The following is a 27,733-nucleotide window of genomic DNA, read 5'->3' as shown; positions in this document are numbered from 1 at the left end:
ACACGTTTCCCTGGAAGAATTCAGTGAGAAGACAGGACACCATCACCTTAGGCCATTCAGGCCAAGGTTACAGAAAAGACAACACTAGTTCTTAGAGCTGCATGAAAATAATACTTCCTTGGGTCCAGATGCATTCAGGACAACTTCGGCAAGGAGGAGCAAGTGAGCAAAGGGAGGAAGGAGGTCTGTGTGTTAAAAGTGGTCCTTGCGCTGCCTCCCAATAGCCTGCTACCTAGCAGAAACTGCATATGAAACTCCTCAGGGTGCTCTGTTCTGTCCCAAGGAAGAATGGGTCACAGCATTGTACAGGATGCTTGGACAAGGTGGGACAGCAAGAAGGGGAGGCTTGAGGGAAGCAGCCTAGAGTGATCTTCCGGCACCCCCAAAGAGTCTTTGCATGTGTAATTAAATATCCTAACCAAAGAGTATTAGAATTGGAAGCAATCTTAGAAATAATTCCAAACCACTTAACTTAGATAGTAAAACAGAGACCCATAAAATATGAATGACTCAATCATTTTAGCTTTTCGCTGTATCAATTGGGATGATACACGTGGAGGATCCAGGTCCCACAGTCTGCCGGGCAGCATGATGGGAGAGTTGATGCCAGTTTTTCCATGGTGACAAACACCTTCTAATACCAATATGGGGTGTGAGTCAGCTGGCAAAAAACCAAACCTATCCTTATGTTTTCAATTTTGCCAAGTAAAGTATGCAGAAAATATTATTAACAACAGCTAACGTAATCCAGAGTCCTTTACTTACATTTTTATGAACCTGTGTACCAAGCTATCATGATTCTAGGGATGTTTACTGCTTGACTGTAACTGAAGGGGACAGGAGTAGGAGCTGTCTTCTCTCGAGGCAAGAGCTGAGACAGATGTGTGTTTGTGGAACAAGGCTTCAGGACAGAAAAACTGCTGCTGAGCCCAGGGCTTGGAGTCAGAGGATTCATACAGCGTGAAGACAGGCTGAAGGGTGCCTAGTGCTCAGTACTTCATAAAAGTCTTGTCGATTGTAGAGACAACATCTGCCCTAAGAATTCTTCATATTTCTAACCATGTGGCACATTTCATCATGTCTATTTTAATTAGTTCACATGGTCTAAGAATTGGTGGAGGTTTTCATTCCCCTTCTACCACTGGCTTCTATCTTTAGAACAGTATCCCATCCTCTGCCTTTCTTTGCTCAGAACTGCATGGGTTACACTGGCAAATAATGGCAATAACCTAAGTAATCTTTTTACAGTAGGAATGCTGAATTCCAGGTTACTTTCCACAATCCTAAGCTGGGAAACAAACACAAACAAAAAAGAACCAGGAAAAGCAGTTAAAATGAAATCAACAAGCTAGGATGAGATCTACGTGAAGAAAGAAGGTCAAGCAGAAGGCAACATGAAAAAAATTCTTTCTCATCTTAATCTCTGGATTTAAAAGACCAAGCCTCAGATTCAAATCTGATCCAATCAAGGCATAAACCTACCATTTGGTTATCTTCAAGATAATCTCCCATTTTTAAAGTAAAATATTCACATTCAGAAGTCTTTACCCTCATTTGCCTGTCTTTATGAGACAGCTGCCAGATGAAATCACCCTAAGAAATCTACCCAGAATCTGGAAAGATCTACTCTCATTAAAAATTAAATTCCTTGTCATGGACACAGCTTAGAGAAGTATGTTCTGTAACAGAGTGACATTACTTGAACTCAAAATCTGGGATTCTGGACCTATCAGTTCAAAAGTGATAGCAGGATAAAAGAAAATAATGTACTTATGAAAAAAAAAGTGATAGTAGTAAGTTATTTTCTAAGGCTCTCAATAATAATAACCTACATTTAAAAAAGGGAATTTAAAACATTCTACAAAGAAGTTTCAAGCTGAAAATTACCAGTTTATCCGATCTTCCTTCTATCCTTGGCCTCACTGCCCAGCACCCTTTCAAACCACAGGGAAAGAGTGGAAACAGTGAGGTGGGGCTGGGGGAGGGGGTGAGCAGAAGGTGAGGGATAAAGATCACAGTCCCACAGCAGCAAGTCAGGGGCTCCAGGCCCCTCACCAACCCCCTCCCCTACACCCCTTATTCTCATCTGATTATCTTCGAAGTAAGACAGCTGGAGTGAATGGTTTCTAAGTTTCCTATTTGCTCTTCTAATTATTCAGCATTAGTTACCTCTGTCATTTCCCAGACATTTAGAAATGGATAATGATTTACTATTTGTTTATGGGACCAAAATGCTGATGATAAGTGTAAATAAACAAACTGCAAAAAAAAAAGCTCTATTCATCAGTGACTCCTTTCCTTCTATACATTTGATAGTTTCATATTACAAACTATATGACTACTCAGTCCATTCCTTAAATTCACTTGCTCAGAGTGTAAATGGTGCAATCATAATCTGCCTTAATCAAAAGGTATCCAGGGCTGGAGCTATAACTCAGTGGTAGAGCACATGCCTTGCATGCATGAGATACTGGGTTCGATCCTCAGCACCACATAAAAATAAATAAAAAATAAAATAAAGATATATTTAAAAAAGTATCCAGAATCAGTATGGGGGGGAGTCTCTTACTGAATATAAACTAATTTCAAACTCAAGCACTCTTCTTCATTAATAGCTTTACTGAGAAAGAGTTCACATAATATACCATTCACCTATTTACAGTACATGATTCAATCATTCTCAATACATTCACAAACTTATATAAATACTGCCACAATCATTTTTAGAACACTTAATCTCTCCCAAAAGAAACCCCATGTTCATTTGTAGTTACTCCCATTCTCTCTCCCATTCTCCCAACCTAGAAGCCACTAGTTAATTTACTTTCTGCATATGTGAGGCCCTGGGTTCAATCCCCTGTCTGGATATTTCATACCAAAGTAGTCATCAGTATACAGGTGTATGTGATTGGCCCAGACATTCTTCTTATAAGGCCCCTAAACATTCATCCCCGACCAGGTGACCTACTGTGCAGCTACAGTCCTCCACTGTCTCTGGGTAAGCAAGGTGACCCTGTGGGTGCTCTTACTTCAGCCCCTAGATGTGACCGTAGTAGACAGTAAATGCCACTTTGAAGGACTCTCCAAGGCTTGCTGGGGAGCAGGTGGGGGAGATGAGGACAAAGCGAATGGTTGGACATAAGTTCAAGTTCTAGGGCAGAATTTTACTAGGTTCAGGGCAGGTGAGAATATGACCGCTCAATCCATCTTGGCCTGACTATCCTGCAACTTGGCATGTAAACATCTGGCCTTATGACATCCTACTTCAAACCTCAACAGCTGTGTTTGAAGCTCTGGTGCCATGCTGGCCCTCAACAGGAAATAAAGGAAGATAATGAGATACGAAGCTTCCTCTTTGATGGCCTTCTTACATTTATAATTGGAAATTTATTGTCCCTAAGAAAAGGATAAATGGTGCTGTCCACTCCCTCTCCTCTAGCAGTCTGCGTGGAAAATGTTTATTTCCGCAGTGGGAGGTCCAGGATTAGTGAGTGAGTCTCCAGAAGGGTGGAGGAAATATAAAGGTCAATTTAATTAGCTCATTCCTATGGCCAATCTTTTATACCCCTCATAAAACTGTAACATAGTAACTGTTACGTTCTCCTGTACTTTTTTTTAGTACCAAGCATTCTGCACATTTAATTTTCTTGAACTAATCATAGTCTTGTATATATAGATTTTCCCCCCATTTTGATAGTTTGTACATTTAACTAAAAATCACATGTGAAAAGTTCTTACTGTTATTCAAAAGAAAGGCCACTTAAAATCAATTCTGTCATGCTCAAGTATGTAAAGCCACATTGTAGCAAGAGCATATGTCAACAATGTATACAAGAACCTAAGTGACAGTCATGTATCACTTGACTTAATAATAGATTCAGCGATCTGACAGCTTAGCTGGGAGGGACTCGGCATTGTGTTTTTCTCCCTCATTTTGCAGATGAGGAAACCTAGACCCCTGAGGGCTAGGTCAATGGTTTACGGTCACTGAAGACCTGAGACTCTACTGGGCCTCTAACTCCTAGGAAATGTTCTTCTCCCCAACCATGTTACCTGTTTCATGGACTTGAAACCTGGAAACCAATCACTGTCCTGCTGACAACTCAGGATTATGATTACATGCTTCAAATCACACAGCCCGGGAGATGGGAGTGACCGCCCAGAGAAGCCTGCTTTCTGGTTTTACATTTGACATCTCTGAATGAGCACAGATGGTCTTCTGACCTCGTCAGAGAGTTAAAGACCAACATGCTAACTTGAACATCGTCATCAAGGATTTATTCTTTGCACACTGTGTTCAAAGCCCTGTGTTAAGCTCTTGGGGGAATTTCAAAGAAAGCCTGAGTGTGATCCCAGGTGTAGAATGGCTTTCATTATAGAGGGGAGCAAGACACAGAGCAATCTAGTGCTTATCAATAATGAAACAACTTATCAGAAAAGAAAAAAACATAAAAATGAAAGGTAATGCTCAACAGAGAAAGCAGCAGAGTTGCAAGAACTTCATGGAGTGCCATGAGATCACCTTTTAAAATTTCAGACTGCTACTTAACTATGGAGATTAAAACACCAGAGACAGGTCCCCAAGGCTCATGAAAAACAAGTATGCATTTAACTTGATAGGAGCACCTAGTGAGAAGGATGGCTGACTGTCAGGTCTTGGGTCCACAGCATGAGGTGCAATCCCAAGCAGGTTCAGGGCAGGAAATACAGGCAGATAGGAAGTGTATGCTCATAGGTGGGGGCAATCTGTAGTGGGGTTAGTAATTTGTTCAGCTTGCAAAGAGGAGGAGAAAAAGCACCAGAAAAGTCTAATGACGTTGACAGGCAGTGAGGGTAATCCTGTGGGGTTTAGTCCAGAAGCATCTTTGCTCAGGGCAGAGCTGCCTTCCAGGGCTCAATGGGAGGCACAGAGTAGCTAATCCAAGAGGACAAATGTGAACAACGAGCAAACCCAGTGACAAAGGAATAAAAGAGCATAGACAGTTCAAGGAGCAAGCACATACAGGGTAGTGAGCATGCTGGTATGATTTTAAAGAGACAGGACCACTGGGGACTTCGATGACCATGTCAGTGCCCATCCTTCCCATAGCAGGGCTTCTGCTCCTCACCCTGTCCTGACCACTAGCCTCAAGGGGAAATCTCACAGTCATTTCCAGAGCCAAGGGGTCAAAAACTCAACTTCCTCTTCCTCTCTATCTCACCCTCAATCTTCCTTCCCTCTGTGACCTGCATTAATGCTCCTTCAGCTGCTCGCGAGGTCCCCAACTCAATGGCTCCTGTCCTAAGCCCCTGAGAGCCATCAGTCTCCTCCCCAACCTGGCAGTTTACATGTCTTAGTTCTTGGGAAGCCATTCTCTGCTTTAGGGTGTCGGTGACAAGTGCCCTGGCCCTGTCAGGTGTGCCTCCTCTTACTCAGTGCAATACGCCACAGTCTCCTAACATCTGTATCTCTACACATAACCAATCAATCATCTCTAGAAAGTACAGACCTCATGTCATGGCTCCTCCCCTGCGCAAAATCCACAGGGCTGTTAGCTGGCTGCAAAACAGGGTTGAGGTCTTCAGCCCTGTTCCCATGTGAGTCTGGCTTTCCCCCAGCTTTGTCTTCAATTCCACCAACATCCAACTGCTTCACATGTATGAGCTCTGTTACCCCTATTATGGCCCCTTGGCCTCTTCTCCCTTTCTTCCATAAATCTCTTGAGGGTCTGTCTCTGTGCTAACTACTGGGAAGGCAGCCAGGAAATAACAGCCATAGTCCCTGTCTTCAGGCAGTTTAAAGTCAATTTGAAAAATCTACATTTGAAGAACATTTTTTATTTGATAAGACTTAATATTCCAGATATAGCAGCAGATATCCCCCCTCCAAAGGTTAGTTTTCACTGAAGAGCCTAATGCTTTAGAATTTGAAACTTGAAACAAGGACCTCAAAAGTTTAAACTGTTAACTTTTAAAATTAATCATTTTAAAATTAGAATTCTTGGTTACAAAAACAAAGAAAAGGCATCAAATGAGAATAATGAGGGATTCTAATTCAGGAGGCGCAGTAGGGGAAAAGTAAACCTGATATTATCCAACACAATGAACAAGAGGGCTCAGTTTCAATTATGTGGTGTATTTAGGTTTAATAGCTGGCTCCGACCTGCAGAACTTTTTGGTTTATGGTGGGCAAACCCTCTCTGCATCTCAGAAATGAACTGAAGCCTCCATCTGATTTCCCAAGAGGAAATGTTACAAGAGGCTCTGAAACCCTGCATGGCTAAAAAGAGTGGCATAGATTTTCTTGAAGAACATAAAAAATTTTAATGCCTGGTTTTCTGCAAGTCTCTTTAGCAGCTAATATAGAATTCATCAAAGTGGCTGTTTCACTCTTCTGTATTCCCTGGAACGTCTAGCACAGAGCCTGGCATGCACCAGGTACAAATAAACACCCACTGAGCTGATAATTGCGCGTGAAATTATGACGGAAGGGACCAGGTCTCAAGGTGGCAGTGGCATGGTAGAAATAAAACTGCAGCAATGGTAACAGTGGAGGCAGCCAGGGCAGCATTCATTTTGAAAAAAGGGCCATGTGGAGTCACAGTGGCCAAATGACGAGACGAACATAATTCAACTCTGAGCATATTACAAACCAATCATGTTACTTTTAAAAAGTACTAATTGTTTTGGAGAAAGTTCTGAATTTGGAAGCACTAGGTACACACATTCAGAGGTTTACACATCTACGTTAGATGGACTGTTATTAATGATGAATATTCTAGAATTATTGTTTGAATTTGTCTTCAATAGCAAGGAAAAGAAGTTTTTGTTTTAAAAGATAATCAAGAAATAAAAACAGGAAAGACACAAATGTTTACTGAGCTAGCAGAAAAGTTTTTTCAGTTCCTTTTAAGAAGTTTAAGATGACAGATAGAGGTCAATTAGGTAGGCAGATTACTATGGTCTACTTTTATCAGAGCGACTTCTATTAATCAATACTGACATTTTTCAGGTGCAACAAAAAGGCATTCACACAAACAAGTCCAGCCATTTATCCTTTTGATTTAATGGAAAAGTCTGAAAACAAATTGAATCAGATGATGAAGCTCTTTAATGCTACATTGATTTTAAGTTGCTTGTCCAAAAATGCAAGTGCTTCAGAAAATGAACACAGGGTTGTGCGTCCAGAACTCAGGAGCAGTACCAGTGGGCAGTGGGAGGCTCTGTTTAGCTCTGGGGCGGGAGGGGGGGGGAAGGAAACTGCTTCTATTCAGTGCTCATGTGCCAACCCACATCTGCTGCTTGAACTGGCCCTGATGAGTGGACCCTCAGGCAACGGATGTGATGGGCCCCTTTGGTCCACGCCTTCCTTCAGCCTTTGCCCCTGCAATGCACAGGGCCTATAAGGTGTGATTTCACGCCAATGTCATCAGACCTGCCTTCTTTTCTTTTTCCAAACCAGTAGCCAACAAACCGGGTTAATCTCCACATTTACAATCTTGTCTACAGTTGAAACTCAGGGACTGCTGTCTTGGGAAGTACAGACACTGAGAAAGGGAGGCAGGATGGGGGAGAGAAGAAAAGTGTATGGGAGGTTTACTAAAGCTACTCTGAACACCCACTCTTCCTTCCTCCCCCCCCCACCCCCTCTATCTCTCTCTCCTTCTCTCTCTCTCTCTCTCATAGAAACACAGTTGCCAAAGAAAAAGCCACAATTTAAATGCCAAAAGCAGTGAGCAGAACTGAGGCAGGGAGGGGTGCTGGGATGGTCAATCACACTCACACCCACTCTCCTCAGTACTGATCTCCTAAGCTAAGAGTTTAACAGACTTGCCAATTAGTTACTTGTGAATCATCCTCCACTTGCCTCATTTCCCTTCAAAGTTTGTACTCAGCAATTTGCACTTATTTAAATACCAACTTATACCATTTTGTTTTTAGGGGGAAATAGTAGCATCTTAGTATTTCAGCAACCAAATTGGTCATTTTCAGAGTTTCAAAACTAACTTTTTATCTGCTTCAGGGCAGAATTCAGAAAGCAGTGTAATCAGTTTAGGCCTCTTTGAAGGGCTTGGGCTCTTAAAACTCAGTTTCTGTTAAACGCCAATGCAGCCATTTCATTTTTTTAAAAGAGATGGGGACAGAGGAGGGACACGCTCATGTTGGGAGTCAGGCAGAGGAGATTTCCTAAAGATGTCAATGTAATCTGCCATTAATTCCTTTTAAAGTGACTAGTTCATTTTCATATGGCCCATTTAAATATAGTAACAGTTCTTAAATCATATGGAATTATCCCTTCTTATGTCATATGAAACCCTTTTACTATTCCAACAATTATTCTTTAAAAATTACTTGTTTTTTTCAGCAATAAATGTCAAGTTCGTAAGTGCCATCTAAGTCTTACTGACAAAGCCCCCGTGAGTGTTGGCTTCAGTGCAGTTTTAAGAGCAGAGCACCCACATCCTGCGTGCTCCCCTCACTTGCCCTCAGCCCAGAGCCTGGGCTTCTGTGGAGACCACAACCCCGATCCACAATAAGGGGATGTCTGGGGATGTCACCGGCAACCTGGCCAGCACAACTTTCTCAAAGTATGGCAACATCTCATTTTGAGTAAGCATGGGAGAAATTCTTGAAGGCTCTCAACAAGAGCCTGGGTGGGAAGTGGGAGAATAGATCTTTAGGAAAGAGTACTAAGTGTGACTTGCCTAAAGGATCCTATTTTTTAATAAAAAATTCAGGGAAAGCCATGCTAATATTCAACTTGTAAAGCCACTGAGAGTATCAATATAAATTAAGATTTTTTAAATTAGGGCAAATAGTAGAAAGTGGGTTTTTGTTGTTGTTGTTGGGGGGGTATACTGGGGATTGAACACAGGGACACTCAACCACTGAGCATCACATCCCAAGCCCTATTTGGTTTTTTTAAATTTAGAGAGAGGGTCACATTGAGTTGCTTAGGGCCTCACTTTTGCTGAAGCTGGCTTTGAACTTGAGATCCTCCTGTCTCAGCCTCCCGAGCTACTGGGATTACAAGCGTGTGCTACTGTGCCCCACTTGAAAGTGTTTATTGTAACTGAAAAGATTTAAAATAAGTCAGTACTTAGAATTCTGTTCGTAAGGAAATCCTTATGGATCTGGTTGACTATATTAAACTTTAACCAATGTCAGGTCCTTTCTTAGGAAAATGATCATGCAACAAGAAATATTTAAAAAGTTAAGCTGTATTTCAAAGTTAAAATCAAGACCAGGCAAAGACAGGGAGTGAAGCAACAGTGCCTATTTACATGTGGGAGGAGCCGAGAGCAAGAGGAAGATGTTCCACAGCACTGTGCCAAGAACTGGTGGGTTCCTGGTGGTGACAACAGTGCCATGGCCACTCTACAATCTAGCATTGTAGTGTGCAAAGTGTGGCCTTTGATGAAAACACTGTGGCAAGCGTCAGAGTTTGTCAATTCAACAAGCAGCAAATCAGCAAGAAAACAATTTCTGAGATTCCTGTGAATTCAGCACGAACACACACACACACACACACACACACACACACACACACACACTGGCACAGCTGTGGACACACCTGACCGCAGAAATCAGGAGGCAGCTCCTCAGGTAGAAACTTCCACCTGGAAATGAGAGTGTTCACCAAATGCTCACAGCTTGGTCTCTTTCCAAAGAAGAGTCATTTCTTATAAGAAATTGCATACGGGGCCCTAACTTTGAGAACTCTTTACTTCAGAAAGAACATTGAAAACTGCTTATACAAAATGCAGACTGGTACTATATACACACTTATAATGATAAAAATATACAAATCCAGTTTTACAGAGCAAAAGATACGATGGAACCCACTTTCCAGCCGAGGCAACTGTTACAAAAGCAACTCACCTGGAAATCCTGGTCATCGATTCCAAACCTCTCTCGCAAGTTACGGAAAACCATCGGGCAGTATTCCTTGAACTTGAAGTGGCTTGGCATGTTTTCTCTGAAATGATCACATTGTGGAATAAAGCTCAGTCAGAAGAGTTAGCCACATTGAATCTGCTCCCATTTAGCTCTTTGTGTACCAAGGAAGTGTCTGGAGTTCACTGTCCTGGATGATTTCACAGAACCAGATACAACCCAGTAAGATCTAGGAGACAGGGCTGGATTGTGACTCAGTGGTAGAGCACTTGCCTAACATGTGTGAGGTACTGGGTTTGATCCTCAGCACTGCATACAAATAAATAAAATAAAGGTCCATCAACAACTAAAATAAAAAATTAAAAAATATCTAGGAGGCAGAAGGGAACAGATACCACCTTCTGTCTCAAATATATTTGGACTGTGTGACCCCTTAACCCTGGCCATGCGTAATAGCCATTCTCCATAGAAGAGGTGGAGGTGGAGAGGCCAGGTGGAGGGAAACAGTGAAGAACAAGAAGCAGGAGTGCGAGAAAGGGGCAGCCCAGCAAGCCCCACAGTGGTCCCCATGTTGTTCTGTTACTAAGGCCCCAAATAACCTGTTGTATATAGATACCACATTCTACATTTCCACGGAGAAAATTCCTAGAAAACCTAACCTTTACATAACATTATGGGAAGTATGAACACGTCAGTTTCATATGAGAACAATGACCCCATTAAGAAATTTCATGAAGGTCTGGGATGTGGTTCAGTAATGGAGTGTTTGTCTAGTATGTGTAAGGCCCTAGGTTTCATCCCCTAGCACCACAGAAAATAAAAAGGAAAAGAAAATGAAAAAGAAATTTCATAATTGATCCACATGTGGGAGGGATTTTTTAGAGAAATTTCTACTCCTTCATGTAGAATTGCTTCCCCCTTTGTGTTCCCATGGATCCAAATACATAAATTACATACACACATACCCCCCCCCCCCCGGCCTTTTTTTTGGTTCCGTGGATTGAATCCAGAGGCACTTAACCACTGAGCCACATCCCAGCCCTTTTTAATATTTTATTTAGAGACAGGGTCTTGCTGAGTTGTTTAGGGCCTCTCTAAACTGCTGACTGGCTTTGATCTCTTGATCTTCCTGCCTCAGCCTCCCAAATGACTGGGATTACAGGTATGCACCACCATGCCTGGTGATACACCCTTATTACTGTACTTTGCACACTATGTTACAGTGATTTTGTTCATGTGTCAGTGTTCAACTACTGGTCTGATGGTGATCCCTTGTGGGCAGGGCAATATCTTATTATCACTGCATTTCTCACTCTCAATGGATTACCTAAGATCTAATAGGTGCTCCCTGATGATGCTTAAAATAACATTCCATGAAGAAGAATATTCTTAATATCCAATATGGCACTCAATTATGTGTTATAGGAATATACCTTAATTCTTTATTGTTCTATGATGCAGTCATTGCTGTTCATAAAATTATCATTTTCAAAGTGTTGTGCAAGAGAGCAGAGGTTCATCATTGCTCAAAAATTCAAGCAATTTACAGCTTCAAAATTTTAAATTGTAATGAAAGTATCACTTTTAACATATAAGATATTCATAGAGAACAATATGCCATATGGCAAAAGGATATTATCCCAGAGGGCCTGCTGTTGCTTCTCTGAAAATGACAGATGGTTATGTTTATCACAGGATTAACTTCATCAGCAAAACTTTACTCCTACCCATTGAAAAAATTATGTGATTACAGAAATTCACAAAAATCATACTCTTACAGCAGCCCCAGCAGGCCTATGAGAGGTCGCACTTGTACTTACTTGTTAAAAAGGTGATTGTCCACCTTTATCTTTGAATAGGCTTTGAAGTCATCTGGCATCAACATGACAGGGATTTGAACATGGCTCAGTTCATTGATCTAGAAAAATAGAAAATAAATAGCACCAGTTATTACCATCCTGGTGGGAAAGGCTTGACTTAAATGCATACTGGTGAAGAAAACCTGGTTGCCTGCTCTCCCTCCTCCCTACTCCTACTCCAAACTTTCTTCCTCACTCTCTGGTCAGATTTTATCCACTATCTCCCGGCTCCCATCCAGCTCTAGCTGCTGCTTTTTATCTCTCTGTCTGATGCTGGACCTTAGTGGCCACTGGTAGTGACCAAGGGGAATACTGGGGGTGGGGGTAGCCTTCAAGGCCACCTGTCCCTACTTGTCCCCATTCTACTCTCCTCCGTTCCCTCTAGACCCTTGGCCCAGAGCTCCTTTGATCATATTTCCAAGACAACTCCTCTCTGTTCTCTGAGACAGATTTTTAATTTTGAGGTAAATATTCATTGATTAATAGACATGATTTAAACTTTGGAGAGCTCAAATAATAATAATGACATTCAGGAGGTCTTTACCATTCTTAAGGGAACTAAGGTTAAAAAAAATATATTGGGGTAGGGCATAAGTTACCAAGAGAGGAACCTTCTCAGAGGGAACAAGGAAGACAGCCGGCCTGGGACTACATGAGAGGAAGACGGACTGGACAGGAGTTTGGAACAAAAGCAAAGCTGTGGTTCCAGAGTACGCAGGGTAGAATCCAGTTCTGTTTAAATTCCAGTGAGTGACAGGGGCAGCTTCTCACATAGGACTGTGAAAAACTTGACCTTTCTTCTTGATTAATCATTTTTGTATCATGGTTTTCAAAGTACACACCTCCCTTGTTGCTAGCAATATAAGCCACTTTAAAGATCTAGACCTCCAGTAGAATGGAAGGTACTCTAAGGAGTCTCAGTTCCCCAAAGTAAAGACGAGCAAACAAATAAACAAACAAGAGTTCCTTGATACATCAGTTTTTAACACATTGCTGGGTTCACAGAAAGCAAGTCTCCAAGGCACTCTCCTTCCCACAGTGAGTGTCATCCAAAGGGACTGTGATCATGTTTGTCAAGCAAGCCTGAAGACTAATGCCAATTTCAACCCTTTCTTGAGCCAAGGTTAAAGGGTTCAGAGGCTTAAAGACAACACAGGAACTTAAAAGAGTGATAACAAAATGTGAAAGAAATGGGGTTGGTCTTCTGGGCAGAGCTGAGAGTCGACTTGCAGTGCATGGTAGCTGATTTTTAGAGAAGCAAGTGACCTTGAGAAGTGGCAGGCCAGCAGAATCTGACTTCAGGAGTCCTTCAGGTTTAAGGATTTTTGCTGGTTAAGTGTGATATAAAGATAAAGGAGCAAGGGAGTTCCAGGACAATCACTTGGAAATGGAAAATTGGTATAAAATACAATCTCTGACTATACTGAGTTTCCATTATAGCTAATGGGGCAGGACATCACAACACAAGAGTCAAATACAAGGCAGCTACAAGAAATAGCAAAGTCTTGTCAATAAATGCCACAGGAACTCAGAGCACAGAGTACACTGTCACAGGTGAGGGTGAAGGGCTTCTCGGACGGAGCAAAGTCTGATGTGGTGCTAGAGGAACGGTGAGCTATGACTAAGGTGCCATTGAAGTCTGGCGTCTAGGGATGTAGGTAGCTCAATGAGGGTGCCCTTGCCTAGCATGCACAAGGGCCTGGCTTCACTGTCTAGGACTGGGGTCAAAAACAAAAATAAAAAATGCCAGGGAAGCAGTATGTGGTGGTGCATGCCTGTAATCCCAGCTACCCTGGGGGCTGAGGCAGGAGGATGCCAAATTTGAGTCCATCTTCAGCAATTTAGCAGGACTTTTTTCCAGAATAAATTTAAAAAGGGCTGGGAATACAGCCTCTGGTAGAGCCTGAGGCCCTGGATTTGATCATTAGTGCCCCTTTCCACCCCCCCCACACACACTCACACACCTACCTCCAGGGAATATGTACTTTTAGTTATTTCTAGAAGTCTCATTTCTTATAAATCAGGCTCCCTCCAGAGTTAGGGAATACTTGGTCCTCATCAGTAGGAAGACAGGAAATGAGAAGACAAATCAAAGATGATTACACTTACAGCTTGGTTTACGTACAGAAGATCTGAAACTAACAAAGAACTTCAGATTATACAGTCTAATCTCTCATTGTGCAGATTATAATATGTCCTGGGATAGCTGTAGCTATAGCTTTGTAATTGAGGAGCAGGTTGAGATGAGTTATGCTCTTTATTTCATGGCTACTTTCTCTTTCTTCCAGACTGCCTTTCATTCACAGTAGGTTCAAATTTCCTTTGCCCTCCCGCCCCCCGCCCCAAACACACAAATCTACTTCCAAACTTCTAGATGTAATGATCTGTGAACAAATAATTCATGAACCAGAAAATCTACCACTTAAACTATCTACACATATATTTTAGTAGTATACCTATATGAGCCCTTATATTATTTTTTTCTATAGGCACATTTCATTTTGTTGTATATGAGGACTGGCAGTCATTCATCAGGTTTATTGAACTGTAGTAACTCCCACAGCCTGGTCTTTGAAAGGTCATTTAACTTCTTGGGAACACTCTCCTTTAGCTTATTATTGTGCTATTCATTACATACACTAAACTGTGTGGCTTGTTTCTAGTTTAAATTGATGAGCTGGTGCAGGTAATAACAATGACCTACCATCTTTAATAAGGTGGGGTTAATCCTATTAATTTCTGTATTTCAACTGTGGCTCTTGCTTGGGTGTGAACTTGACGTTTTCAGGACAAAATTCTTAGATTTAGAAGTCTTCAGTTTGGGAAAATTATAATTTATTGGTTTGAAATTCTACCTAGCTCAACCATTCTATATGGCCCATTCCAGAATTGATAACAAAATGAATAATAACTGATCATTAGTTTATATTTATTATCAGTATTTTTTAAGCAAAGAATTCATATGTTGTCTGTCTTTATAGACACTTAAATTGAGGAACACATATTTATGAAGGTTATATAATATTCATGAAAGGAAACAAAAAGATTTGTATTAACTGTTACTGTTTTGAAGGAAAGAATAATACCCCCCTTAGGAATAAGCATACATTATGAAATCCAAAATTTATGGAGATAAAAGTGGTCTTGGAGTTTATTAAAATTTTATTAAGTTAGCTTAAAAATGGAAAGCGGTAGTTATATTACTCAGGCACATTGACAGTTCTTTCAGGTTGCAAATATTTAATGAACTCTTATAACAAAAGGGCAATACTACTTTATACTTGTGAAGTACTTAACAGTTGTCAAACCACTCTGGCAAATACACTCTGGTTTTCTATTTCTGCTGATAGTCATATTCACAGTTCTATAATGCTCATTATTTTGTGAGTGTATTAGAAATACTTCCACATGGAGAGGCTGCAGGCTGGGTATTTTTGCATTCTGGGAATGATGTGTTCTTGTTTATGCTGGGATAGTCATCCCCAAAAGACAGGTGTGGATCAGCACTGCCTCTCTGCCTAGCCATCAGGCATGGGTGCTGACAATGCTGGGGCCCAACATATGAAATAAAGCAGCTTTGTTGTCAATATCAGTGGAAACAAGGCCAAAAGTGGGCAGGGAGGTTGTGTGCAAAGGTTTAGTACAAAGTGTCAACATGTCCCTGATTGTATTATAATTCAACAGTGAAGGAAGCAGGAGGGCAGAGAGGAGTTGGCATGGTAGGAGGAAGGAGTTTTGCTTAGCTGTGCCTCCGCTCACTTTATTACTCGTTGCTCGTGCTTACTGGATATGTGCCAAACATCATGTTAAACACTCTGGACGCAGTATCTTATCTGATCTTCACAACCCAATGTAGTAAGAACTGTCATTATCGCCCATTTTACAGCTAAGGAAATTGAGGCACAGTGAGATCAGGTAAGATACTAGCTTCTAAATGGTTGAGCTGTACCTGGAATCCAGCCTAAGCTGAAATCTTCCTAGTCAAGGCAGCTCACTTGAGTTACCTCAGGTACATAATTCAGGGAGTAGGACTGACGGAACCCAAGACACTTTCAAACATCTGTTTTCTGTGAGGTTGGGAGTCATGGTGCATCCATAAGGCATCTACCTTAAGTTTATGTCTTTACTGTGTTAAAAATTGTTAGGATTTCTTGTTTTCTTAAAGTATAAATGCAATGGTAACTTCATGTTTAATTTATTGAATTAACTGAATATGCACCATGATCTATAATTAAACCAGCAGAGGTTTCTACAGCACCATTTAAATTTGGAAAAGGCCTGAGTCACTGAACAGTTATCATCCCCCTGACATTGCCTATCACTTCCAAAAAGGAAAAATAAATATTCCCCAAAGCTCTACTTAAATCTTAATGATTCGTAAACAGTATCCTTGAAGGATGTAAAATAAATTTCCAAAGAAATTATTTATTAGAAATAATTATCTTAGTTTTACTTTAAGAAAAAACATGTTTAACGCAAAGTGCAGTAAAATTAATGTGTATTTCCTCTTAAAATGCCATATAGCCCAACTCAGAAAAGGTGTCTCAATTCCTCTCCTCAGCAAGACATTCCAATTTACATCAAATGCAAGTTCCCTCCAACACTGTAAAACACAGGTTTGTTATTTTGTGAGTTAGCTCTGCTGACTGCAGTGAACATCACTCCTGCAGATGTGAGACCGAATTCACACTGGTAAGGAAACAGAGGTTGCAATTAAGCTTCAAAAAAATAGAAATAATAATAGCTACTGGACAAGAAATAAATAAGCAAGACCCAGCTGGCAACAGTTCTGAAATTAAGGCATGCAGAGGTATCCCCACAAAGCCCATGCTGCAACACTTTAAAAGTAAACCTCACTAATTTATAAGATTTTTAAGTCAAGCAAAGAATGTGTTCATAAATGGTGAAGCAATATTACTGACAATTGATTCATATACATTCACTCTAAACACTATGTTCTCAGACTAATGCATAATTAGCAACTGATTTTCATTCAGCTAAGAATACACAAAAAGGAAAAACAAAAACAAAAACAAAACCCTTACATGTAGAGGAGACACTGAGATAATCTGATTATAGTAAAGAAGATTCCCTACAAATAATGCCTTATTGAGATGAAACAGGAAGTTTCCAATGTGGGAACTGCTGGCTACACTGCTGTTATCAACTCTTAACAGAGGGACCTACATGGTGGCAGTGCAGCTTTGGGCTAAGAGGGGAGATGACAGTGGAGTGGGATGATCTTGAAAGACCCACTTATCCCTCCTCCAAATATCAAGATGCAGGTTGAAAAGGGCTTATTTATCTCCCAAGCAACATTCTTACCACTTAAGTATGAGTGCATATTTATAATTTAATAATAAAGTGAGAAATTTCAAGGTGATAAACCAGAGCAGAATAAGCACCAAGGATTCGTGATCAGCAAGGACCCAATGGAAAAAGCTCAGTAATACATAACCAAAGGATGATAGTTTTGGATACTAGTTTAACTTTCATTCATTTCTTAGGTGAATTAACAACTAACAAATATGCCATACAGAATCCACAGACTTTACCAGATTTTCAACTGCTTCCAGCTTCTACAAAAGGATCCTGACTTCATGATAAAATATGTAATATGACGTCACCACTAGTATTAATTTCTCCCCCATCTTCCATAACTTCTTCTTATCAGTATCTGAAAGTTCTTTCCACTTACTTGACTTAGCCTAAAAAAATTAGGCCCCAACTTCCTTAATAAGACTCCTGCGGTGCAAGAATTAAAATCAAGAATCAATAAATGGGATGGACTTAAACTAAAAAATTTCTTCTCAGCAAAAGAAACAATCTGTGAGGTGAATAGAGAGCCTACATCTTGAGAGCAAATCTTTACCTCTCACACATCAGATAGAGCACTAATCTCCAGGGTATATAAAGAACTCAAAAAGCTAAGTACCAAAAAAAACAAATAACCCAATCAATAAATGGGCCAAGGACCTGAACAGACACTTCTCAAAAGAGGATATACAATCAATCAACAAATATATGAAAAAATGTTCATCATTAGAAATTAGAGAAATGCAAATTAAAACCACTCCAAGATTTCATCTCACTCTAGTCAGAATGGCAGCTATTATGCATACAAACAACAGTAAGAGTTGTGAGGATGTGGGGGAAAAAGGTACACTCATACACTGTTGATGGAACTGCAAATTGGTGCAGCCAATATGGAAAGCAATATGGAGATTTCTTGGAAAATTGGGAATGGAACCACCATTTGACCCAGCTATCCCTCTCCTTGGTCTATACCTAAAGGACTTAAAAACAGCATACTACAGGGACACAGCCACATCAATGTTTATAGCAGCACAATTCACAATAGTCTGCAAGTGCCCTGAACCCCTATCTTCTAGTAGTCATGATTTTAGTTTTCTGCTTATCTACTTCCTAAAATGAATGAACCCCTAGGTTCATTCAATAGATGAATGGATAAAAGATGTGGCATATATATACAATGGAATATTACTCAGCAATAAAAGAGAATAAAATCATGGCATTTGCAGGTAAATGGATGGAGTTAGAGCAGATAATGCTAAGTGAAGTTAGCCAATCCCAAAAAACCAAATGCTGAATGTTTTCTTTGATATAAGGAGGCTGATTCATAGAGGAATAGGGAGAGGGAGCTTGGGAGGAATAGACAAACTCTAGATAGGGCAGAGAGGTTGAAGGGAAAGGGAGGGGGCATGGGGTAATTAATGATGGTGGAATGTGTTGATTATTATTATCCAAGTACAGGTATGAAAACACAAATTGGTGTGAACATACTTTGTATACAACCAGAAGGAAAAAAAAATCCCCAAATTCTTTTGTGGCTCCAGTTGATAAACCATACAATTCCTCCCCCTACTAATCACTAACTTTAAAGATTTTTCTGCTTTGGGGTTCATTCACTTTAGGAAGTAGATAATCAGAAAACTAAAATCATGACTACTAGAAGATAGGGGTTCAGGGCACTTGCAGGATGCAGGAATGCATCATAGCTGGAGGTTTTAGAACTGAAGTCACTGAGTTGTCCCTCAGTTATACAAAACCACTTCAGTCCCATTTCTAAGAAAATATTTTCCACAGTGTGACCTAGAAAAGCTGTCAGGATTGTACACTCTCTTGCCATACTCTTCTTCAGAGGCCTCGGCACTCACTATTCCTGCAGGGAGGGAAGTTTGATGAGGACAGAGAAGAATGTAACAGCTTATAATTGTAAATAGCAATTAGGCAGGCTGCCTGGTTGACACAGAATTAGTCTCCTTGGGTGTGACAACTATGACCACTCCTCCCAAAACCTGGGAGTAGACGGAAGAAAATCTTTGTCTGTCTGTCTCTCTCTCTCTCTTTGGTAAAATGTGGATATCACCACTAGGTGTGTGCCGAAGTTCATGTTTCTGATGTGAAGTGGTAACAATGACAATATCCTTAGAACAAAGACCATCCTTTTTGCCAGCTTGAGCCAGGGAGTTGGAGAGTAACCTTCAGGAGATCCCATCTCCTGAAGAAAGTATGAAGGAGAGAGAAGAAAAGAAAGAGCATAATATTCCTTTACATTTTTCTTCTAATTTTCTTAGTAAGTTTGGTGATAGAGGAAACTACCTAAAATTTTTTTATCAGAGTTTATTTCTTTTTATTTGAAAACTATTAGTAACTTCAAATTCTATATTAGGGAAAAAGAACTCCACTGACTTGAGCATCATTTGGAAATAATTTTTATAATGTTGTAATGAATATGGGTTCAAATAATTAAGAACTTTAAAGATGAATTCCCAGTATGACTCAAGTGTGTAGCCCATACTTGGAATGGAGTGGCTCCTATTATAACTTACACTGCAAACTGAGTAGCAATTTGAAAGTTCTGAGGTTTCAGAGAGACAGAGCAAATTAGAGTCAATTATAGAGGCAGGAAAAAAACAGGCGGCTGAAAATGTTTGTGAAATGTACTTTTATTTGTCTTAGGGCAAGAGGTCAACTTTCTACAGCTGCTTCATCAATATTCATTTTCTAGGATCTTTTTGGAAAAGTTAATGTCTTTATGTTTACAGATAAGACTGAATAAAGATTGAGTACATTTTAATTAAAACCTTCTTCTGAAATGTGAGCTACCTTCCAATATGCAGAAAATAAATGCTTTATTTTGATAAGCCAAATAAAATTGTCCTGATAGCAAAGCTAAGCTGAGATGTGAATGCAACCATAGGTCTGTCCTTCCAGTACCTGTAAACTCCAAAGTCTAAATTAATACACGTAAGGAATTTTTTTGTTTGTTTTTCTGTTGAACAAGAATCATTAAGTCAGTTTTTTTTTGTTGTTGTTGCTTTTGTGTGTGTGTGTGTGTGTGTGTGTGTGTGTGTGTGTGTGTGTGTGTAGCTAGGGACTGAACTCAGGCCTTGCACATGCAAGGCAGGTCACTCTACCAACTGAGCTACATCCCCAACCCTAAGTCAGTTTTTTGATTAGTGGCTACTTAACTAAAATTAAAATGTCTTCAGAAATATTTAAACTCTGGCTTGAAATCTTACTTTAATTTATAATAGAGATACAAACTCCATCATCCGCCAACATGGTATCTTTAAACTTGATCAGACACTTCCGATGGATGTGCCTGGTTGGCTGGCACACTGCCGACTTCATCCAAAGAATGGAGTCATATTAAAATTTCACCTCACATAAACCATAGAACCTGACATGAAACTAATTGAACTAAAGCCAAAAATGTATGAGCTATTATGGAGGTAATATTAGCTTTTAAAAATATCCAGAAAAGACTTTGCCAATGAAAACAAGCACTTACAATATGATCTATTCTAAAGGATCCTAGGCTGAGAGTCAGGAGACTGTGACTGGGTGCTGGTCCTACCACTTGTTCACTACCTGACCTCGAGCAAAGGGCCCTGGCTCTCCTGCTCTCACTTTATATTTTTAAAAGTGGGTTTGAGAAGAAATCTCAAGTGATGTGCTGTTTGGCCCAGACAGTGATTTAGAAAATGCATGAATTAATTGCCAAAATTCAGACTTGAGAAAATTTACATACAAATTTGGATTTCTGGCTTCTTTTAAAAATGGACAGGGATGAGCTGGCATGGAGCCTGGCATTACTCATCTGTTGCTGAGCGGCTGCAGCGTGCACCCTCTACTTGGGCACAGTTCCTGCCACTCCCTATAGCCTCTGCCTGGATGACTTTACTCATTCTAGGGTTTCAGCCACCACCGGACGCCAGCTCCTGGCCCTTGGCGGAAGTTTCTCAAATATAAATGGAAGATGCAGGGCCCCCAGCAATTCTGATGGGGGCCGCCAACTCTCAGAGCCCTCTGGGAGTGGTGTCTGGCTGGTCGTGCTGAAGATGAGGTAGAGTTTAGCATGTCACACAGTTGTCCCCTTCCACCCTGGTGCCCCAGAGAGCTGCATCTGCTCAAAAAAAATAAGTGATGGAAGATAGCCATGCCTTTAGAAACCAATCACTTTCATACATCATTAATAAGACCTGCAAGACAGTGGAGAAGGGACAGAGGTGCACAGTTCTTCATTTCTAAAACAAGGATTTCTTCAGCAGACTTCATAGTCGGAAGCTATATTAAGGTTCCAGAAGGGAAACACTGAATTCCTGATTCACAGCTGACATTGTCCCCCCCACACACACACAACACACACAACACACACACACAACACACACAACACACACACACACACACACACACACACACACACACACACACACACTAAGCACAGAACAGAAGAGCAGCCAGTTTCACTGCCTAAGATCTGTTCTAAGAGAACAATGTAAGGAAGGTTACCATTATGTCATTTATGCAGCCTTCCTGGATTCCTGTTCTAAGTGATAAATTGACCATGCATTTTTATCTCTTTCCCTTCCAGAAACCATGCTAAAATGACAAGAGGAAGTTAGAGATGGAAAACAAGACAAAACAAAATAAAGGGAAAAAAAAGACACAATCATGGCGAGAACAACTACAGAGCAGACAGTAGAAGAGGAGAAATTTCAATGATTTTTTAAAAGGCAGAAAATAAGTAGAGGATTTCTAACTGACAGGAGAGGAGAGGAAGCTGCCAGCTCCATGCATGGCCACTTGATGCCTGGGTCTCACAGAGGCCAGCAGGCTCCCCAGCTGGAGTGCAGGTAGGGCACAGACCATGTAATGCCTGTGGTCAACCACGTCAGCCCTTCCCACTGAAGACAGGGTGTTGATTTCTTGAGACCCAGACCCAAGAGACTTCAGGTTTGGAGAGGTCAAGATCAGAGCAGGCTGGGCGGAGCACCAGCTGAGCAAAGGAATATATGAAATCTACGCTCTAACCCCTGGGACCTGAGCCTCCAGCACTGCTCTCTGCTGCAATCACTGCACCTGCAGCCTGGGCACATGCACATCACTTTGAGATACAACAGTAAACACCAGGGCAAATAATTATGTGTGTCTGTGTGAACTAGAGTGCAGGTAGAAAATGAAAAGTGCTCAAAGAAAGAGTGTAAAGTGAAAAAACAAGATATAGATGTGTTTAATTTGTTTTTCATCTTTTCTTTTTTTTTTCTTTTGGCACTGCAGATTGAAGCATGTGCTAAGTATGTGTCCTATCACTGAGTTACACTCCCAGACCCCCTACCTATCTATCTACTTACTTACAGAGGTTATACATTCATATATTTGTCCATGCAACTTACAGAAAGCACAGACAGAGCTGGAGAAGTGAGTTTGGGAATCTGAGGGAGGTTGAAGCTCACCTTCAGTTGGGTACTTCTGTACTTTTAAATCCTATATTGATTGTTATTTTCATAATAGTGAGGACAGAAAAACCAAAACACCCGAAGAGTATGTGAGGCAAAGGCACAAGCTACATCTAAGGCAAAGCTCCTGTTAGGATTTATGCTCTCTGGGAGGAGACAGTAGAATTTCCATTTATATTTATTTTGGATCTAAAATAATAATCTTTGGGGGCTGGGGCCAGGGCTCTGTTTGTTGCCTTATACATGTGAGGCACTGGGTTTGATCCTCAGCACTGCACAAAAATAAATAAAATAAAGGTATCGTATCTATCTATGATTAAAAAAAAAAAAAGAATAACCTTTAGATCTTCCTGGCTCATAAGCATGATGATTGGGTGTTTGCAATGTTGTGTGAGATATGCCTTCTCTAAACCTTGTTTCCAAGTTTTGGCACATATCTGTCTGATGTTAAAAAAAAAATAAGGATAATCTTTATAAAACTGATTAGACAGTTTGACATATGCCCTCAGTAGTCCCTATGTGAAACAATCAAAGGAGGCATCTTGAGGAAATGGTAGGAATCCCATAACTTAGAGGGGTTGGCAGGGAACATGCTGGGTCTTTCCCATGACCTGTGTACTGTTCTTGTACAGCATACTGCAAATGACTGGGGTTTAAATGTGCCCAGTTAAGTGTATTCACAGATCAGACCATCTGGTTTGAACTAAGTTAAATTAACCCTCACAAAACAAACAAGTGCTTAAAAGGATGCCTACAAAGAAACCACAGTCTGAAGTTACTACTACAAATAAGCAGCAGTTAACAAAGACCTGCCAGAGCCAAGGCAGTTCTCTCCATCAGTTTAACTAAGAGGGGAAGGTGTCATAAGATAGGACAAGAATTGTTCAAAACCAGTTGAAACAAATAGGGAGACTTATTTTAAAACATGGGCTTCCATCCATTTTTATTACTGATAACTGTCCCCAAGTGATGCCTTGAGGTATTAGTTGAGGAAGGCTAGGAATTGTTGAAATGGGAAAGTCATCCAAAATCTCATCACTCAAGGCCTAAAGACAAACATAATGACCAACCTCATGTATTACTAAACTATCAAATTTAGTGCTTCACAAAATTGTATTAATTTTATGATTAGTGTACAGGACAGGAACTTCTTGTTAGATTTCTTTAATAGCAAAATGCCCTCCACCAAAAAACAAATAAACAAACAAAAAACCATATGCCATTGGAGAAAAGCTTGATATTCCTACTGAGGTCAAGATGGCTGAAAGTGCACAAAAAACATGAAATCATATTCACATGAATTCCTTTGTCAGCAAATATTCATTGGCAGATGCACAGAAAACACTGGTCAATATTTCAAGACTCAAGAAGAAAATGAGTTACACAGCACAGGAAGTTTACTTTATAGCTGCATCAGAATAAAGATGATTCTAACTTTGCTTTGGCATTTGCTAAATTACTTGCTATCTTTTAAGAATGACTGTGTGGTTGAGAGGAAAGCAGAGCACAAGTCCTTTAAAAAGTGGTATAATTTAAAAGATGAGTCATGCGCTTTTCCTTTACAAATTGGTGAACCTTGGCAGGGGTCAGAGGTGCCACTTGGCACTATGCTACCTAGCAGCAAAAAAATAAACACCTTACGCTTCCTTTTAGAGTCAAAGGTGAGACTTAAACGAAGTAAGAAAGTAACTGCTTTTTAACAGAATCCAAAGCTTTGAAAACAGTGGTCAAAAAACAGACATTTGGAAATGTTTCCACTTGTGTGATCTGGTTGCCAAAACAATATGACTGGGTCACTTATGAGAACTCACATCAGCGCACTCAAAAACAAATGTTCAACCCAGTTAGAAACATGGCCAGAGAGTTTCAATTCATTTGTTAATGGATTTTGAATACTTTGTTAAAAGTTTAAAAATGCAAACATCTCCCAGAATCCTTTGAAGTTTTCAGGAAAAATAAAATTTTGTCATCTGAAAGTGAACTAAAACTTTCATAAAGCCAGGGGGATGGGTTGAGAATAATATGATGATTTTCTACATGTGGCCAGTGATACTATTCTTCCTTTCATATTTACAAATCTTTGTGAGGTATATTTTTCAACAATGAGAGCCTTAAAACCGAGAATAAAAAATGTGCAAAACTTGGGCTGGGGTGGTGGCTCATTGGCAGAGCACTTACCTTGCACATGTGAGGAACTGGGTTCAATCCTCAGCAATGTATAAAAATAAATAAACAAAATAAAGATATTGTGTCCATGTATAACTAAAAATTTTTTTTAAATGTGCAAAACTTAGAGCGAGGCTTTAAAAAATGACTATTAAAACAAAATTTTCTAAAATATCAAAAATAAATTACATTGTTCTCACTAAAAATTAAACTTAAGAGCGAGAGAATTTTTATAGTGTTGAAAATATTTTAAAAATGTCACCTGGCTTTTTTAGATTTTATATGCTGTAAAATGAATATAATATTTATCCAGGAATAAAATATATAACTCACATGCATGTCACTATGTTCAGCTTTCACATATACACAGCTATGTAGGTGATTAAAAACAAAAACCAAAAACCAACATCTTGGAGTCTATTGTTCTAGGGAGATTCTCCACAATACAATTATTTTTACTCATCTATACCCCTGGGCTGGGAATAGGGTATTTGGCTGTGGGGCTTGGGGAATTTGAAAATTCCCTAGGTATTCCTGATACAATGCTTTCCTCCTCTGAGTGCTGAGGAAGCACCACGGAGAAAGAAAGTGGTCCCATCATGCTCCTGCTGACTGTCCACACTTAGTCATCACAGCAGCACCATTTAAAAGATGGCTCAGAAACTTTCACATAGACATGGTTTCCCCCCCTTATAACACTGAAGTCATACTACTCTCACTAAACAGAGAGACAAAGTGAAGTTATTCTCTCTCAGCAGAGAGAGAATAAATGGCTTTCTCAGGTCATGAGAAGAAAATATACAAATGGACTCCCTTCGGATGAGCCCCATGCTTCCACCCACCTCACATCCACACAGAAATCTGGAGTCCGACACTGGACCCTAGGGCCCTTTCTACATGGACCTTAGAGTCCTCAAGCAAGTGCCATATAGAGTTTCCTCTGTGGTCTAGCAATTCCCATGATATTTTTCAAGGAAGCGAAGGAACAGCTAAGTCTCCTTCAGTGGGCTTGTGGAAGAATGCATTTGATGAGTTTGTAAAACTTCGACAGTTTGGGATATAAATTGATACCAAGCCAGATACAGTGGCACATGCCAGTATTACCAGTGATTCCAGAGGTTGAGGCAGGAGAATCCCAAGTTTGAGGCCAGTTTCTGTAATTTTGTGAGTCCATTAGCAACTTAAACTAAAAAAATAAAAAATAAAAAGGGCAGGAGAAAAAACTCAGTTGTAAAGTACCTGTGGGTTCAATACCTAGCACCAAAAAACAAACAAAACCAAAAAACCCCAAAAACCCATTATCAAGGAGTTGGGAATGGAAGTGTGTAGCTCAGTGGTGGAGTACAAAACTTAGCATACATGAGGGACTGTGTTGAATCCTCAGCACCAAAACAAAACAACACCTAAAAAAGATATTAAATAATTGCAAGGATTAATACTTTCAGTATTTAAATTTCAATTTTCCATGTTAATTTCTCCTTCCTCAATTTCTAAAACACACTCTGTTCAGAAACTTCTGAATCTAAAAAGTCAATGACCAAATGCAGGGTCATCCATATTTTTTCCTGTTATTTTCTAAGAGTTTTATAGCTCTGTGTTTTACATTTAGATATGTGATCCATTCTGAGCTAATTTTTGTTAGGGTTGTAAGATCTTTGTCTCTATTCATTTTCTTGATTATGAATGTCCAGTTCTTCAGTGGACATTGAGGCCTAAATTCTAACAAAAAGTGGTAGTCATTTACTTATTTAACAAGGAGTCCACTGGTCCTGAACGGAATAGGTGATCCGTAAAACTAAATGAAGTATAAATTAGCCATTCCCAAAGGAAACTAATACTGTTCACTTGAAAATAAAAAAATCACCAGTTGCTTCTTGGGGAAAAACAAAACAAAACAAAAACTTCTAAGCTTAGAGCTTTCCTATCCGATATGCTGCATTAGTCATATTTCCCTGGTGAGTTACATTCTTTAGCCCCAAAGACTATTTCAAGCATGTGTAAATGCATTGAAAGAAAGCAAGCCAAGAGGCAACCCAAGCTTTGTCTAAAAAAGAAATAATTGTTTAGCAAACAATATTCCAAAGCTATTGTATTCAGAATAAAAGGATATTGTTTATAAGGCACGCCAGACTACATTTCTTATATAATTTTCTTTTGTCACTGAAAATGTTTCCGAAAATTGAGGATAAACTACCCTGTTCAGCAAATTGTTATAAGACTTTTCAGCTTAGGTTTTAGCATACCTACCCCTTATCTCATCACACTGAACTGAGGAACACCACTTATTCAAAGAGATACAAATTTATTTCATGTTTTGATACAAAGTACAGGGATATGGTTTAAAAAAAATCATTAGCTTCATCAATTTCTTTTTCATGATTGGAAATCGTTCTTTGTTTGTTTATTTTTTGTTGGTACTGGGGATTGAACACAGGATTGCTTTATACTGAGCTACATTCCTAGAACTTTTTATTATTTATTTTGAGACAAGATCTTGCCAAGTTGCCCAAGCTGGCCTTAACTTGTGATCCTCCTGACTCAGCCTCCCTAGTCACTGGGATTATAGGCGAATGCCACCAGACCCAGCTGGAAAAAGGATATTGGTAACTGTTTGTTTATTTTGTACTAGAAATTGAACCCAGGAGTGCTTATTCACTAAGCCATATCCTCAGCCCCCTTTTTTTGTTTGTTTTCAAAACAAAAATGGCTCGATAAATTACTAAAGCTGGCCTTGAACTGTAATTCTCTGGAGTTGCTGGGATTACAGGTGAACACCACCATACCTGGCTGAACCCTTTATTTAGATGCATGTATATTCACTAATAATGTATTTAAGTGCTTTACAAATAACATTTTTTTAATCTGGTAAAAAAATAACTGTCACTGTTTCATGATTAATTAATTTTCAAAAACATGTCGTGGCAATTAACATACAGCTCTTATCCACAAATACTCCTGTTCTCAAACTGTCAAAAGAACAAAAATGCTTCTGTTTGTATTCATTATTTTAGGAAAAAGAGCACTTGCCATCTCATGAGGTTGTATAAATAATTCTCTCTTCTCCCC

The 27,733-nt window shown here is 39.8% G+C and overlaps 1 protein-coding gene and 1 non-coding gene across 4 annotated transcripts in view; one reads left to right on the top strand and one right to left on the bottom strand.

Annotated features, from left to right (window-relative positions):
• Window positions 1–27,733, bottom strand: part of Pip4k2a (phosphatidylinositol-5-phosphate 4-kinase type 2 alpha) — a 156,715-nt gene that overhangs the window by 50,115 nt on the left and 78,867 nt on the right. For all 3 annotated transcript variants that reach the window (XM_078023324.1, XM_040276734.2, XM_005325767.4), the window contains exons 2-3: window positions 11,697–11,794; window positions 9,862–9,958 (exon numbers count right to left, since the gene is read on the bottom strand). In XM_078023324.1, the coding sequence (XP_077879450.1) occupies window positions 9,862–9,958; window positions 11,697–11,761 (162 nt within the window). In that variant the 5' untranslated portion in view covers window positions 11,762–11,794. The remainder of the gene's footprint in view (window positions 1–9,861; window positions 9,959–11,696; window positions 11,795–27,733) is intronic.
• Window positions 22,846–22,948, top strand: LOC120887748 (small nucleolar RNA U13). Its single transcript, XR_005731077.1, has one exon. It is a non-coding gene; the product is annotated as a small nucleolar RNA U13 (small nucleolar RNA).

The sequence above is a fragment of the Ictidomys tridecemlineatus genome, chromosome 10 (genome assembly GCF_052094955.1).
Source record: "Ictidomys tridecemlineatus isolate mIctTri1 chromosome 10, mIctTri1.hap1, whole genome shotgun sequence".
Classification (NCBI taxonomy): domain Eukaryota; kingdom Metazoa; phylum Chordata; class Mammalia; order Rodentia; family Sciuridae; genus Ictidomys; species Ictidomys tridecemlineatus.
This window is presented reverse-complemented; position numbering and strand designations above follow the sequence as displayed.